This window comes from Schistocerca cancellata, chromosome 11 (assembly GCF_023864275.1).
Source record: "Schistocerca cancellata isolate TAMUIC-IGC-003103 chromosome 11, iqSchCanc2.1, whole genome shotgun sequence".
Lineage (NCBI taxonomy): Eukaryota > Metazoa > Arthropoda > Insecta > Orthoptera > Acrididae > Schistocerca > Schistocerca cancellata.
Genome location: NC_064636.1, coordinates 70,995,252 through 71,012,365, shown reverse-complemented (window position 1 = coordinate 71,012,365; position 17,114 = coordinate 70,995,252). Strand labels below are relative to the sequence as shown.

Sequence of the window (17,114 nt, the reverse complement as noted above, 5' to 3'; positions counted from 1 at the left end):
TCATCTTATATCCTCCTTTCAAGACACTGTCCATTCCATTCAACTGCTCTTCCAAGTCCTTTGCTGTCTCTGACAGAATTACAATGTCATCGGCGAACCTCAAAGTTTTTACTTCTTCTCCATGAATTTTAATACCTACTCCGAATTTTTCTTTTGTTTCCTTTACTGCTTGCTCAATATACAGATTGAATAACATCGGGGAGAGGCTACAACCCTGTCTCACTCCTTTCCCAACCACTGCTTCCCTTTCATGCCCCCCGACTCTTATAACTGCCATCTCGTTTCTGTACAAACTGTAAATAGCCTTTCGCTCCCTGTATTTTACCCCTGCCACCTTCAGAATTTGAAAGAGAGTATTCCAGTTAACGTTGTCGAAAGCTTTCTCTAAGTCTACAAATACTAGAAACGTAGGTTTGCCTTTTCTTAATCTTGTTTTTTAGATAAGTCTTAAGGTTAGTATTGCCTCACGTGTTCCAATATTTCTACGGAATCCAAACTGATCTTCCCCGAGGTCCGCTTCTACCAGTTTTTCCATTCGTCTGTAAAGAATTCGCGTTAGTATTTTGCAGCTGTGACTTATTAAACTGATAGTTTGGTAATTTTCACATCTGTCAACACCTGCTTTCTTTGGGATTGGAATTATTATATTCTTTTTGAAGTCTGTGGGTATTTCGCCTGTCTCATACATCTTCCTCAACAGATGGTAGAGTTTTGTCATGACTGGCTCTCCCAAGGCCATCAGTAGTTCTAATGGAATGTTGTCTACTCCCGGGGCCTTGTTTCGACTCAGGTCTTTCAGTGCTCTGTCAAACTCTTCACGCAGTATCTTATCTCCCATTTCATCTTCATCTACATCCTCTTCCATTTCCATAATATTGTCCTCAAGGACATCGCCCTTGTATAAACCCTCTATATACTCCTTCCACCTTTCTGCCTTCCCTTCTTTGCTTAGAACTGGGTTGCCATCTGAGCTCTTGATATTCATACAAGTGGTTCTCTTCTCTCCAAAGGTCTCTTTAATTTTCCTGTAGGCAGTATCTATCTTACCCCTAGTGAGACAAGCCTCTACATCCTTACATTTGTCCTCTAGCCATCCCTGCTTAGCCATTTTGCACTTCCTGTCGATCTCATTTTTGAGATGTTTGTTTTCCTTTTTGCCTGCTTCATTTACTGCATTTTTATATTTTCTCCTTTCATCAATTAAATTCAATATTTCTTCTGTTACCCAAGGATTTCTATTAGCCCTCGTCTTTTTACCTACTTGACCTTCTGCTGCCTTCACTACTTCATCCCTCAGAGCTACCCATTCTTCTTCTACTGTATTTCTTTCCCCCATTTCTGTCAATTGTCCCCTTATGCTCTCCCTGAAACTCTCTACAACCTCTGGTTCTTTCAGTTTATCCAGGTCCCATCTCCTTAAATTCCCACCTTTTTGCAGTTTCTTCAGTTTCAATCTGCAGTTCATAACCAATAGATTGTGGTCAGAATCCACATCTGCCCCTGGAAATGTCTTACAATTTAAAACCTGGTTCCTAAATCTCTGTCTTACCATTATATAATCTATCTGATACCTTTTAGTATCTCCAGGATTCTTCCAGGTATACAACCTTCTTTTATGATTCTTGAACCAAGTGTTAGCTATGATTAAGTTATGCTCTGTGCAAAATTCTACAAGGCGGCTTCCTCTTCTTTCCCCCAATCCATATTCATCTACTATGTTTCCTTCTCTCCCTTTTCCTACTGACGAATTCCAGTCACCCATGACTATTAAATTTTCGTCTCCCTTCACTACCTGAATAATTTCTTTTATCACGTCATACATTTCATCAATTTCTTCATCATCTGCAGAGCTAGTTGGCATATAAACTTGTACTACTGTAGTAGGCATGGGCTTTGTGTCTATCTTGGCCACAATAATGCGTTCACTATGCTGTTTGTAGTAGCTAACCCGCACTCCTATTTTTTTATTCATTATTAAACCTACTCCTGCATTACCCCTATTTGATTTTGTATTTATAACCCTGTAATCACCAGACCAAAAGTCTTGTTCCTCCTGCCACCGAACTTCACTAATTCCCACTATATCTAACTTTAACGTATCCATTTCCCTTTTTAAATTTTCTAACCTACTTGCCCGATTAAGGGATCTGACATTCCACGCTCCAATCCGTAGAACGCCAGTTTTCTTTCTCCTGATAACGATGTCCTCTTGAGTAGTCCCCGCCCGGAGATCCGAATGGGGGACTATTTTACCTCCGGAATATTTTACCCAAGAGGACGCCATCATCATTTAATCATACAGTAAAGCTGCATGTCCTCAGGAAAAATTACGGCTGTAGTTTCCCCTTGCTTTCAGCCGTTCACAGTACCAGCACAGCAAGGCCGTTTTGGTTAATGTTACAAGGCCAGATCAGTCAATCATCCAGACTGTTGCCCCTGCAACTACTGAAAAGGCTGCTGCCCCTCTTCAGGAACCACATGTTTGTCTGGCGTCTCAACAGGTGCCCCTCCGTTGTGGTTGCACCTACGGTACGGCCATTTCTATTGCTGAGGCATGCAAGCCTCCCCACCAACGGCAAGGTCCATGGTTCATGGGGGAAGCACTTCAGTTTACATCACCTTAATGAAGCATGCGATTTTAGTGTACGCATATCCGTTTAGCACCACTATCGCCCACTATTAGCGGGCAAGGGCACTACATGCTTGTCGAACTGGCTGCCAGCGATTCAGTTGCCGAGAAAGGTTGCCGCAGCTGCGAAATGCTCGAAACAGTCAATGACATCGATTTTCCCACCAAAAACTGCACTAGTATCATTCGTATTGCAATTACCAACACGAAAAAATTAAATAAAAAATTTACGTCCATGAAATAAATCTTTGGCACTCTTCCAAGTTCTCAACATCGTAAAAAAATTACTTTGTCAACGAAAAAGTTTAGGGGTACGCATCCCCCAGCGTTCCCCCAGATAAACAGCACTGTATATATCTTAATCAGGTTCTACAAATACAAGTTATGCAAGGCTCTCTCCAACAATTTCTTTGGCACAGCTTCAATCCCTGATGAATGGAAGTCTTGAATTGATTGTGCAGGACTTTTTCACTCACACTTTTGATTTCAAGTAGCCCCACAAAAAGAAGCACGGGGGCCAAAGAACATCACCGTATCGTGAAATTACGTGTCCTCGGAACATCTGCTGAACTGTTTCCGTGGGTGCTCTCATAGTGTGAGCTGTAGCATTGTTCTCCTGGAACCAGATTTCTCCCACATTCACTCGACAAAGTTCAAGTTCTGGATGAAGAAAGCTGTATAACATTTTGACATAACATGCTGATGTCACTGTATAACTGTGGTTCCTCCCTCTTCAAGAAAGTCACGTCCAACAAGCCTATCTTAGATATACCAAACCACACTGTTACTTTTAAGCTATGGAGAGGTTTTTGGTGTAGTTCCTGTGGGTTTTCCGGCACCTAGTACCATCAGTTCTGTACATTAACATAACAATCCAGATGAAAATGGTCTTTGTCATTCACAAATACTGGGACATTTGCATCTTCCATAAGAATAGTGTTGGGGTTGTTTTTGGGGAAGGAGACCAGACAGCGAGGTCATCAGTCTCATCGGATTAGGGAAGGAAGTCGGCTGTGCCCTTTCAGAGGAACCATCCCAGCATTTGCCTGGAGTGATTTAGGGAAATCATGGAAAATCTAAATCAGGATGGCCAGACGCGGGATTGAACCGTCGTCCTCCCGAATGCGAGTCCAGCGTCTAACCACTGCGCCACCTCGCTCGGTCTAAGAATAGTGTCCATTATGCCAAAAACTTCTCTGCATTTCACAAAATCCATTTCACTTAGATGCAAGACAATCTTTATTTTGTAGGGGTGAAACTTGAGATCATTGCCCAAGATACACTGAAGTGAACAAAGTGACATACCCAGTGATACAGCCAGCCTGTCACCTGGCAGATCCTTTCAGACTAGGAAGAACTGCCGTTCTCACTCTGTCTACATTTTATGGAGTTCAAGCTGAACCAGTGCTTCTTAATGCTACAACCCATCAGAGTACAGTATTTCGATCTGGGGCTGCACTAAACTTTCAATGGAAAAAACATTAGACTGTACCACAGAATCTTTTCTAAAGAACTGCTCGACCGCACACACAATCTGCATTGTCTGAGCTGTTGCCAACCATCACTCAAGATCAATACTCTCAATCGTTACTGAGTACTAGCGGTTTAAAAAAATTGTTTCCTCTGCTCCATCCTGTGTAAACTACTTTAAATGCTGAACTATAACACTGACATTTCAACTGTACTGCACTGGCCTCCCACAGGGTTTTCCCTGGTTTTGCAGGAGGAAATGCTCCCCACACTGATGAAACAGACTTAATAATCAGCCACAGAGGAACTCTCAGTGCATTTCCACATGCACTAGGCAGAAAACATACCCACCAGAAAACAAGTGCCGAAATACAAACTGTCTCCAATCGTCAATGAGCCGTGTAGTTCACGAGTAACTTCCTTCCTACCCTCTCCCTTTTGCCATAATTAGCTTATTATATTCTAGGATTAATAAAGTTTCACAAATGTGATGTACTGACACCAACTGTCTGCAATAAACAGAGGCATATTTCCTCCTGCAGTATCAGGATAGGCCTAAACAAGGCCATTGAAAAAATGGTCAAAATGTCAGTTTTATAGTTTATATTTAAAGTATTTTATACAATAATGCAATACAATGAGGAGAATTTTAATCATCAGAATGACAAAACCACTGGCAAACTCCAAAGTTTTTATTTCTTCTTATTGAACTTCATATCTTTTTCCATATTTCTCTTTGGTTTCCTTTGCTACTTGATGAGTATACAGACTGAACAACAGGAGGGATAGGCACGGAACCTAAACTGGAAAAACATTTACTGACACCATTACGTTGAATGCACACAGTTTTGAGCCTTTAGAAAACATTAACAACAACACTTTAAAATGCTTCTTGAAGTGTCTTCCAAAACCTAATCAATTAACACCATAGAAATTAAATATTTCTTCAATAAATTGCTGTGGCAAGAAGAGCTATTCTTCGACACTGTAGTAAACAACACAGTCTCGCAAAACATCAATAACTAGAAAATAAATAATCAAGTCCCTTGCTGGACAATATAATTAGCAGAACAAAAGTTAAAGTTCCGACAAGCGACTGTAGAGCACACTTGTCGTGAACACAAAGTCTGCGCCGAGTACGAGTAACGAAAAAGTTAATACTCCTAGCTGCCAACACTGAAACGATGACAAAGTCCAGACACGCCAAGCTGGCAGAGGCCGGTCCTAGGGCGTGCGACATCTCAGTCGCGAGTGGCAGTGGACGGCAAACTGGACGGCAGCGGCTGTGGTGAATTCGACGGTTCCGGACTGGCAATGTCACTGCCTTCAGCTGCCCTAGCGCGAGCTTAAATCCTCAGTGTGCAGAGTACCACAGCTTTTCGATTGGCTGCTCGGTTGGGTCACAGAAGCAGAACACGGTTTCAATCGGCTCACGCCAATGCTAACAGCGTGCAGCGAGTGACGTTTTGGTGCGGCCACTGGCAACGCCCTCTGACAAAACTACTTGCCGACTTCTCGGCCCTGCCGTGGTTTGTGCAGCTGGCAGACACTGGGCTGCCAGCACTCTGCGGTAGGTGCGCTGCAGCAATTTGCTTCTTACAACTGAAGTCTTGTTCCTGTACAAGTTACAGATATCTTTTGGCTCCCTGTATTTCATGAGTGACAACTTAAGAATTCCAAATTGTGCATTCTGAGCAGTGGCAGCAGGAGAAAACGAATATAAACATATTGAAATCTGCACGAATTCCAATTCAGTGGCTCGTCCTCTCCAGTGCGTAAAGCTCACCAGACCTTTTCCTTCACCCCTCTTTCCATCCCCTTCAACACTTCTGTCAGTGGAATGAGCCACTGGGTCTGAAAGCTTGCAAATTTCAATCTCTTTGTACGTGTTTTCTCCTGCCGGCACTTGGTGAGTAGATTTTTTATCTATTCAATTACATTATATTTACAAAAATTGATTAATTTTGTTGATATATTAAATATAAATATTAAATATATATTCCAGTCAACAGTGTCGGAGACTTACATATCCATCTAAAATGTATGCTTCAATATATCTTCTACGATACATCATGGGTTCATTATTGTCTCCACTTAAGCCAGTTCATCACCAAATGCAAATGTCTTGATAACAAAACTTACCACGTGTTCTTCTTTGGGAAGCACTGGGACAAGTGAAACCAGTACAGGCTCTTCTGCTTTACAATACGCCTGAAAAAAGAATTAAACCTGTATTTCTGTACACTAACTATTAAAAGTGACTAGTTAGCATTAACTTTAATCCAAACAAAAGTGAGCTCCATCACAACTAAAATAAAACAAGGCAAGTTAAGCAACCTATGCAATTACACATTGAGCAACACCCTCAGTCCTACCAATGCACAATAGGTACTAACTGTACACAATTTTGACACGAGAGTGCGTGACCCCATTTGTGGTTTGGCAACCAGTCCAACTCCACAACAGAGTCATGTGAACTTACCCTACATTAGGTCTCATAGCATTACAATGGCTGAGCTAACAGCATTATACTTACTCTGTGCCAACCATCTCGGATTCCAGAAGGATCAGCAGTGAAAAGCACAACTTTCATTCTTTTCTTATGACATTGTGAGAGCCACAGATTGGGCCAAACAGCTGAACAGATTATTTCTAAACTTCCAAAAAGCATTCAAGTTGGTACCACGACAATGCTTATGGACTGCAGTACAACTGTATGTGATATCAAACAATATTTGTGACTTCATTATATGTTGTTGTTGTGGTCTTCAGTCCTGAGACTGGTTTGATGCAGCTTTCCATGCTACTCTATCCTGTGCAAGCTTCTTCATCTCCCAGTACCTACTGCAGCCCACATCCTTCTGAATCTGCTTAGTGTATTCATCTCTTGGTCTCCCTCTATGATTTTTATCCTCCACGCTGCCCTCCAATACTAAATTGGTGATCCCTTGATGCCTCACAACATGTCCTAGCAAACTGTCCCTTCTTCTTGTCAAGTTGTGCCACAAATTCCTCTTCTCCCCAATTCTATTCAATACCTCATTAGTTATGTGATCTACCCATCTAATCTTCAGCATTCTTCTGTAACACCACATTTCGAAAGCTTCTATTCTCTTCTTGTCTAAACTATTTATCGTCCATGTTTCACTTCCATACGTGGCTACACTCCATACAAATACTTTCAGAAACGACTTCCTGACACTTAAATCTATACTCGATGTTAACAAATTTCTCTTCTTCAGAAACGCTTTCATTGTCATTGCCAGTCGACATTTTATATCTTCTCTACTTCGACCATCATCAGTTATTTTGCTCCCCAAATAGCACAACTCCTTCACTACTTTAAGTGTCTCATTTCCTAATCTAATTCCCTCAGCATCATCCGACTTAATTGGACTACATTCCATTATCCTCATTTTGCTTTTGTTGATGTTCATCTTATATCCTCCTTTCAAAACATTGTCCATTCTGTTCAACTGCTCTTCCAGGTCTTTAGCTGTCTCAGACAGAATTACAATGTCATCGGTTAACCTCGAAGTTTTTATTTCTTCTCCATGGATTTTAATTCCTACCCAGATTTTTTCTTTTGTTTTGTTTACTGATTCCTCAATATAGAGATTGAATAACATTGGGGATAGGCTACAACCCTGCCTCAATCCCTTCCCAACAACTGCTTCCCTTTCATGCCCCTCGACTCATATAACTGCCATCTGGTTTCTGTACAAATTGTAAATAGCCTTTCGCTCCCTGTATTTTACCCCTGCCACCTTTAGAATTTGAAAGAGAGTATTCCAGTCAACATTGTCAAAAGCTTTCTCTAAGTCTACAAATGCTAGAAACATAGGTTTGCCTTTCCTTACTCTTTCTTATAAGATAAGGCGTAAGGTCAGTATTGCCTCACGTGTTCCAACATTTCTATGGAATCCAAACAGATCTTCCCCGAGGTCAGCTTCTACCAGTTTTTCCATTCGTCTGTAAAGAATTCGTGTTAGTATTTTGCAGCAGTGGCTTATTAAACTGACAGTTCGATAATTTTCACATCTGTCAACACCTGCTTTCTTTGGGATGGAAATTATTATATTATTCTTGAAGTCTGAGGGCATTTCGCCTGTCTCGTACATCTTGCTCACCAGATGGTAGAGTTTTGTCAGTACTGGCTCTCCCAAGGCCGTCAGTAGTTCTAATGGAATGTTGTCTACTCCCGGGGCCTTGTTTCGACTCAGGTTTCTCAGTGCTCTGTCAAACTCTTCACACAGTATCATATCTCCCATTTCATCTTCAACTACATCCTCTTCCATTTCCATAATATTGTTCTCAAGTACATCACCCTTGTATAGACCCTCTATATATTCCTACCACCTTTCTGCTTTCCCTTCTTTGCTTAGACCTGGGTTTCCATCTGAGCTCTTGATATTCATACAAGTGGTTCTCTTTTCTCCAAAGGTCTCTTTAGTTTTCCTGTAGGCAGTATCTATCTTACCACTAGTGAGATAAGCCACTACATCCTTACATTTGTCCTCTAGCCATCCCTGCTTAGCCGTTTTGCACTTCCTGTCGATCTCATTTTTGAGACGTTTGTATTCCTTTTTGCCTGCTTCATTTAATGCATTTTTATATTTTCTCCTTTCATCAATTAAATTCAATATTTCTTCTGCTACCCAAGGATTTCTACTAGCCCTCGTCTCTTTATCTACTTGATCCTCTGCTGCCTTCACTACTTCATCCCTCAGAGCTACCCATTCTTCTTCTACTGTATTTCTTTCCCCCATTCCTGTCAATTGTTCCCTTATGCTCTGCCTGAAACTCTGTACAACCTCTGGTTTAGTCAGTTTATCCAGGTCACATCTCCTTCAATTCCTACCTTTTTGCAGTTTCTTCAGTTTTAATCTACAGTTCATAACCAATAGATTGTGGTAAGAGTCCACATCTGCCCCTGGAAAAGTCTTACAATTTATAACCTGGCTCATGAATCTCTGTCTTACCATTACATAATCTATCTGATACCTTCTAGTATCTCCAGCGTTCTTCCATGTATACAACTTTCTTTCACGATTCTGGAACCAAGTGTTAGCTATCATTAAGTTATGCTCCGTGTAAAATTCTACCAGGTGGCTTCCTCTTTCATTTCTTAGCCCCAATCCATATTCACCTACTACGTTTCCTTCTCTTCCTTTTCCTTCTCTCGAATTCCAGTCACCCATGACTATTAAATTTTCGTCTCCCTTCACTACCTGAATAATTTCTTTTCTCTCATCATACATTTCATCAATTTCTTCATCATCTGCAGAGCTAGTTGGCATATAAACTTGTACTACTGTAGTAGGCATGGGCTTTGTGTCTATCTTGGCCACAATAATGCGTTCACTATGCTGTTTGTAGTAGCTAACCCGCACTCCTATTTTTTTATTCATTATTAAACCTACTCCTGCATTACCCCTATTTGATTTTGTATTTATAACCCTGTAATCACCAGACCAAAAGTCTTGTTCCTCCTGCCACCGAACTTCACTAATTCCCACTATATCTAACTTTAACCTATCCATTTCCCTTTTTAAATTTTCTAACCTACCTGCCCGATTAAGGGATCTGACATTCCACACTCCGATCCGTAGAACGCAAGTTTTCTTCCTCCTGATTAAACGACGTCCTCTTGAGTAGTCCCCGCCCGGAAATCTGATTGGGGGACTATTTTACCTCTGGAATATTTTACCCAAGAGGACGCCATCATCATTTAACCATACAGTAAAGCTGCATGCCCTCGGGAAAAATTACGGCTGTAGTTTCCCCTTGCTTTCAGCCATTCGCAGTACCAGCACAGCAAGGCCATTTTGGTTAGTGTTCCAAGGCCAGGTCAGTCAATTATCCAGACTGTTGCCCCTGCAACTACTGAAAAGTCTGCTGCCCCTCTTCAGGAACCACACATTTGTCTGGCCTCTCAACAGATACCCCTCCGTTGTGGTTGCACCTACGGTACGGCCATCTGTATCGCTGAGGCACACAAGCCTACCCACCAACGGCAAGGTCCATGGTTCATGGGGGGTTTATATACAATTGCATTAGCCACAAAAAATCTAAAGTTACAATTACTACTGTCTTCCAGGTAATTAATATACAAGACAAACTGCAAGGGTCCCAAGACTTTCTCTAGCTCATGTCTGAAGTTACAACAAAAATGTCATATGAACTTATGTCCTGTTCTTAACAGTTTCTGAGGAAACTAAGAAAAGCAAAGGGGAACAGGACAAATGCAGTTGATACTAAATGTTCTAGTGTTTTGCTGAACTGTGTGTACTTCCTCACAAAAGATGATCAAAAGTCCGTCACCAACTGCGATGATTTTTGTAGCTCTTGTAGACAGCTGTTGTGTTTCTGATCTGAGCTTATTCACATAGTCCTTTATTTGAGCACACACGTACAAGATGCAACTGAGAAGTTCCTCCTTTATGTCCACTCTGTGCTTGTAGACTTTGCTCTTAAACCAACATACACAATTAAACAAATTACTAAATCACTATGCTTCATTTACTATCACATGTATGTGTCCTGTTCCCCACTGTTTTAATTAATTTCTTTGGAAACTTTTAAGAACCCGACACATGTTTGTAGGACTTTTTTGTTCAAAATGACTAATACTATCACTCCTCAAAGCAGGTATCTTTCCTCCGGACCCAACGCACGTGTGTGTGTGTGTGTGTGTGTGTGTGTGTGAGGGGGGGGGCCCGTCACCCACCACAGCAGTACAAGTTTATATGCCAACTAACTCTGCAAAAAATGATGAAATCGAAAAGAATTTTTGATGCACCAAAGAAAATCCAGGACGGAATAATGATAATATTATGAAAAGGATAGATTGCTACTCATCATGTAGCAGAGATGTTGAGTCACAGACGGGAAACACAAAAAGACTACTCAACACATAAGCTTTAGGCCAGAAGGCCTTCTTCTGAAATAGACAAAACACACACACACACACACACACACACTCTCTCTCTCTCTCTCTCTCTCTCTCTCTCCCTCTCTCTCTTCGTGCTGTCATGGAATGGGGCACACACCTGTTTGGTTGAATTTGGTGCATGCCGGGTTGCTGAAAGTGAGTGATGCTGTATCAAGTTGGAAAGGGCATAAGCTGCTCATTCAGTTTTGCCACACAGGTGCCGTGCTCTACTGTTTAATGTAGCCGAGTCTCAGTCTCCCTCAACAATACAATCCTCTGTACTTTCTTCCATTACCAAACTGCTGATTTTTTGGTGCCTTGGGGTGTGTCATGCTGATAAATCCCTTTAGTCAAATTCTGCCATCAATTTCTTTTCTCCTTAACTCAGTTCTGTACCTTCTCATTACTTATTTGATCTATTCATTTAATCTTCTGCATTATCTGTAGCACCACATTTCAGAAGCTTTTGTCATCTTGAAACCTACTGGCAGATTAAAACTGTAGGCTGGACCGAGACTCGAACTCGGGACGGACCTTTGCCTTTCGTGGGCAAGTGCTCTACCATCTGAGCTACCCAAGCACGACTCACATCACGTCCTCACAACTTCACTTCTACCATTACCTCGTCTCCTACCTTCCAAACTTTACAGAAGCTCTCCTGCGAATCTTGCAGAACTAGATGGTAGAGAACTTGCCCACAAAAGGCGAAGGTCCTGAGTTCGAGTCTGGGTCTGCCACACAGTTTTAATCTGCCAGTAAGTTTCACATTAGCCCACACTCTGCTGCAAAGTGCTAACTTTCAGCAACCTGGCATGAGCCAAATTCAACCAAACAGGTGCGTGCCCCATTCCATGCAGCTCGTGACACACAGCACGAAGAGAGAGAGAGAGAGAGAGAGAGAGAGAGAGAGAGAGAGAGAGAGTGTGTGTGTGTGTGTGCATATAGGTGTGTGTGGGCGTGTGTGTGTGTGTGTGTGTGTGTGTGTGTGTGTGTGTGTGTGTGGATGTAGGTGTGTGTGTGTGTGTGTGTGTGTGTGTGTGTGTGTGTGTGTGTGTGTGGGTGGGTGGGTGGGTGGGTGGGTGGGGGTGGGTGTGTGTGGGTGTGGGTGTAGGTGTGTGTGGGCATGTGGGCGTGTGTGTGTGTGTGTGTGTGTGTGTGTGTGTGTGTGTGTGTGTGTGTGTTGTCTATTTCAGAAGAAGGCCTTCTGGCCAAAAGCTTGTGTGTTGAGTAGTCTTTTTGTTGTGCCCATCTGTGACTCAACATCTCTGCTACATGATGAATAGTAATCTATCCTTTTCATAATATTATCATTATTCTGTCCTGGATTTTCTTTGATGCATCACACATTCTTTTCGATTTCATCATTCTTTGCAGAGCTAGTTGGCATATAAACTTTTACTGCTGTGGTTGGTGACGCGCCAAACACACACACACACACACACACACACACACAAATATGAGATTACAAAATGGAAGAAATTAAATCACAGTTAATACAGAACAATAATCAAAATCACACGAACAGATATTCCTAGTGGAAAAGGACTGAAAGGACAAAAAACGAGCAAATAATGAAGTTAATACAATGACTAATATGACGTAACAAAGGAACAGAAATAAAAAAGATACTTTCAAACCAAATAAAAATTATAATCAGAGTCATTTTGATACAGATTTAAAAATAAAAAGTTTCAAAGCATCTGGAAAAACAAAAGAGACTTAAACCCAAAACCTTTAGCATGGAAGGACAGTACCTTAACCATTTGGTTATGCAACCAGTCTGTATGTTGTTTTAAATCTGTAGAGTACCATGTGAAATTCAATTTTTTTTTTCTCGATTACTCTCAAATGAGAACCCACTAGAGTGAATGGCTGCAGGGTGTGATACCTTGGACCTTGACCCACATCACCGTACAGACGGTTTCAGAAAGTTAATGCCACTGCTAGGGACCTCTCCTTACGAGCCAGACCACCAGATACAGAGGCAGGTGTGTGTAGACACACTGGACAGATGAGGAGTCTCAAACTCCAGTTTTTGAACTTGCTTGTAATATAGGAATACAGACTCCTTTCCTTGCAGTCACGCTACACCAGCCAGTATAACTCTTCCGGCTAAGTCCCACCAAAAAGTGACGGTATGCGACCTCGACGAATTATGTTTTCTGGGCATTAGCCTGAGACCTGAGGCATATTTCTGTGGCCAATGTTTTGCCTCCTTGTGCTGCAGACTTCATCAGAGGCTATAGGGATTTGGATATCAGTTTTGAATTTAAACACGCTCAGCAAGTACAACTGTTTAGGTGCAGCCACACTACAGTTGGTTTGTGATGTTGCCCGACTGCTACATAAGATATGTTATGGAGCCTGTAGAGGTGAAGAAACCAACTGAAAGAGTTGCAAATGAGTTAAGTTACGAAGTCCGCATGGAATCCCAATTTGGTTTTACAAAGACTACTCTAGGACAATGGTCCCCTACTAAGCTTGCGTTTATCGTGAATCTCCTGCTCTGCACAAAGTTCCAAGTGACTGTAAGAAAGCACAAGTGACTCCAGTATATAAAAAGGATAAAGAACAGAGCCACAAATTTACAGAATAATATCCTGAACATAGGTTTGCTGTGAGAACTCTAGAACATATTTTGAGTTCGAATATAATAAATTACCTAGAGACCAAAAAGCTATGTCCACAAACCAGCACAGTTATAGGAAGCAAAACTCAGCTTGCCCTTTTCTCATGTCATCATATCCCACAAACTATGGATGAAGGGCAACAGGTAGATTCCATATTTCCAAAAAGCATCTGGCACAGTATTCCACTGCAGACTATTAAGAAAGGTATGAGCACATGGAATAGATTTCCAACATGTGAGTGGCTTGGAGACTTTTTTAAGTAACAGAACCCAGTATGTTGTTCATGACAGTGAGTATTCATCAGAGACAAGGGTATCATCAGGAGTGCTCCAGGGAAGTGTAATAGGGCTGCTGTAATTTTCTGTATACATAAACCATCTGGTGGACAGGGTAAGCAGAAGTCTGCGGCTGTTTCCTGAGTATACTGTGGTGTACGGGAAGGTGTCGTCATTGTGTGACTTACGCAAAATGACTTACGCAAAATTTCTAGTTGATGTGATGAATGGCAGCTAGCTCTAAATGTAGAGAAATACAAGTTAATGGGGATGAGTAGGAAAAACATATCCATAATGTGATTCTTGAGTTTCTCCCGGCGTATTTGATAATCAAAATATCCACGGGTATGCTGCCGGTCTATAGTGTCCAACGGGCACAATATTTCGGCGATCAAACATGTCGCCATCATCAGGTGAACTGACGGACTGAGCTCCTGTGAACGTGCCGGCACGGAGATCCGTACGCTATGGCTGCTCAGAGGGAACTGGGTTCGGTCGCGGCGGCGGCCGATTTAAATACCCTCCGCCCGCGGCGCGCTCCCTCCGCCGTCCGCGCCCAGCGCCACGGTCGCGCGGTGGAACAGATTGCGACGGCGTCTGAGATGACGTCGGTGTGATGGCTCTGTCCGCCGTGGTCGTCACAACTATACGTCTGCTCGATTTACTCTTGATTAACCCGATCGCTGGTTCCCAAGCCTTGCTAAGATTATAGCCACAGTCTTAGCAAGGCTTGGGAACCAGCGATCGGGTTAATCAAGAGTAAATCGAGCAGACGTATAGTTGTGACGACCACGGCGGACAGAGCCATCACACCGACGTCATCTCAGACGCCGTCGCAATCTGTTCCACCGCGCGACCGTGGCGCTGGGCGCGGACGGCGGAGGGAGCGCGCCGCGGGCGGAGGGTATTTAAATCGGCCGCCGCCGCGACCGAACCCAGTTCCCTCTGAGCAGCCATAGCGTACGGATCTCCGTGCCGGCACGTTCACAGGAGCTCAGTCCGTCAGTTCACCTGATGATGGCGACATGTTTGATCGCCGAAATATTGTGCCCGTTGGACACTATAGACCGGCAGCATACCCATGGATATTTCATATCCATAATATTCGGATACTGCATTAATAGTTTCCTACTTGATACAGTCACGTCGTTTAAATATCTAGGTGCAGCACTGCAAAGCAATATGAAATGGCAAGGGAATGAGCATGTGAAGGTTGTGATAGGGAACGCAAAATGGTCATCTACAATTTATTGGGAGAATTTTAGGAAAGTGTGGCCCAACTGTACAGGAGGCAACATATAGGGCACTAGTGCAACCTATTCTTGAGTATTGCTCGAGTGTTTGGGATCTGTACCAGGTCCAGTTGAAGGATGACATCAAAGCAATTCAGGGGTAGGCTGCTAGATTTGTTACCGGTAGGTCCGAACAACACCCAAGTATTACGGGAATGCTTCAAGAAATCAAATGGCAATCACTGGAGGGAAGGTGACATTCTTTTTGAGAAGCACTACTGAGAATTTGTAGAGCCGGCATTTGAGGCTGAATGCAGAATGATCCTACTGCCGTCAGAGTACATTCTGTGTAAGGACCACAAAAGATAAGACGTGAGAGATTAGGGCTCATACAGCGGCATATAGACAGTCATCTTTTTCCTTTGGTCTGTCTGCGAGTGGAACACGAAAGGAAATAACTAATAGTGATACAGTGTATCCTCTGGCATGCACAGTACAGTGGCTTGTGGAGTATTTATGTAGATACAGATGGTTAGTGCAGTTAGCTTTATTAGCACTATGGCCCGCACGACTTGTGCAAATTTCAGCCCTTCTTGCGTTCTGTTAAAGCTGTTTTTGTGCTTTTCAATTCTTACGGTCTCTGTACATCCTAATATAGTAACAATCAGATCTCGATACAACCACAGTATTGGAGAAACGACTATGGTATTTCCCTGGCCCCAGTGCAAAACCTAATAGAACTTTAGGGCAAGAAGTCTACAGACAGCCCACTCACACAGATAGATACCTTCACAAAATCTCCAATCACTGTCCCTAGCAGAACAGAGCAGCAATTAACACACTTGGTCACCATGCTGAAAGAATCTGCGAACCACGGTACATGAGGGAACAAAGGAGCTTGGTCATTCAAGTACTAAGTTACTTTCAAAAGAAATTGCTAATCTCTTAGAGACACGAATAGGAAAATACATCCTTAAAGTTACTGATGAAAAGGTGGTATTGTTCCAGTTCTTAAAAACAGTCACAGGTCACATCAGCAGAGTATTAAGAAGACATGCAATGTAAGCCAACACAAAAGACATACAAATATTTGAACGCTGCAAAGGAACAACACTTGCCACATGACAAAGAAAGAGTTTATAAAATACCTTGCAAATGCAGTCAGATGTATATAGAAACCACAAAAAGAATCAGTAACATGCGGTTCATGGGAGCAATAGGCTGCATGCGAATATAGGCTGTATCTAAAATATGACACTATATTATAGTAAAAACCACACACACACACACACACACACACACACACACACACACACACACACACACACACACACACACACTTAACTGTACCTTCTGACAGGTGTGTTCGATTACAGTCAAAGAGCAATGATACCCTTCCACTTTATTTACCATTTACATTACATCATTTGTCAGTCCTTGAACGATGTGAAAATCATCTTCAAGACTCACTACATTTAACAATAATTTCCTAACAATATGAAATCCCTGTACACAATGGCAACATTTGCGAAGAGCTTCACGTAGCTAGCAAGTTAGCCTACCTGTACATTTATGCAAAGTACAACTGTGACTCATTATAATGTGTATTCTCAAATTCACCAACTATCAACTGTAGTAGATAAGAAATAGCATCCACAGGCCTTCTCTGCTACAGGCAAAGGACATGCAATTAATAGTTATCTCACTGGTTCCGAGTGTAGATGAAAGTCAATACTTCAGAAATACTTACTCTCTCTTCTTCTTTGAGGAATACCTGGACCGGTGAGAGAGGCACTACTTCCTCTAATTGGTCACGTATCTGCAAGCGGAAAAAAAAAATCAGTCAATAATCTTCCACTTATTATAACTTCATCAATATCAACTGTATGTTGTTGCTGTCTTCATTCGAAAGGCTTTTGTTTCACACTGGTCCCCTACAGTACT

The 17,114-nt window shown here is 42.2% G+C and overlaps 1 protein-coding gene across 2 annotated transcripts in view; it reads right to left on the bottom strand.

The window, feature by feature from the left end:
• The window catches only part of LOC126108621 (uncharacterized), a 204,695-nt gene that overhangs the window by 138,142 nt on the left and 49,439 nt on the right, over nt 1-17,114 (bottom strand). For both annotated transcript variants that reach the window (XM_049913933.1, XM_049913932.1), the window contains exons 4-5: nt 16,921-16,989; nt 6,242-6,310 (exon numbers count right to left, since the gene is read on the bottom strand). In XM_049913933.1, the coding sequence (XP_049769890.1) occupies nt 6,242-6,310; nt 16,921-16,989 (138 nt within the window). The remainder of the gene's footprint in view (nt 1-6,241; nt 6,311-16,920; nt 16,990-17,114) is intronic.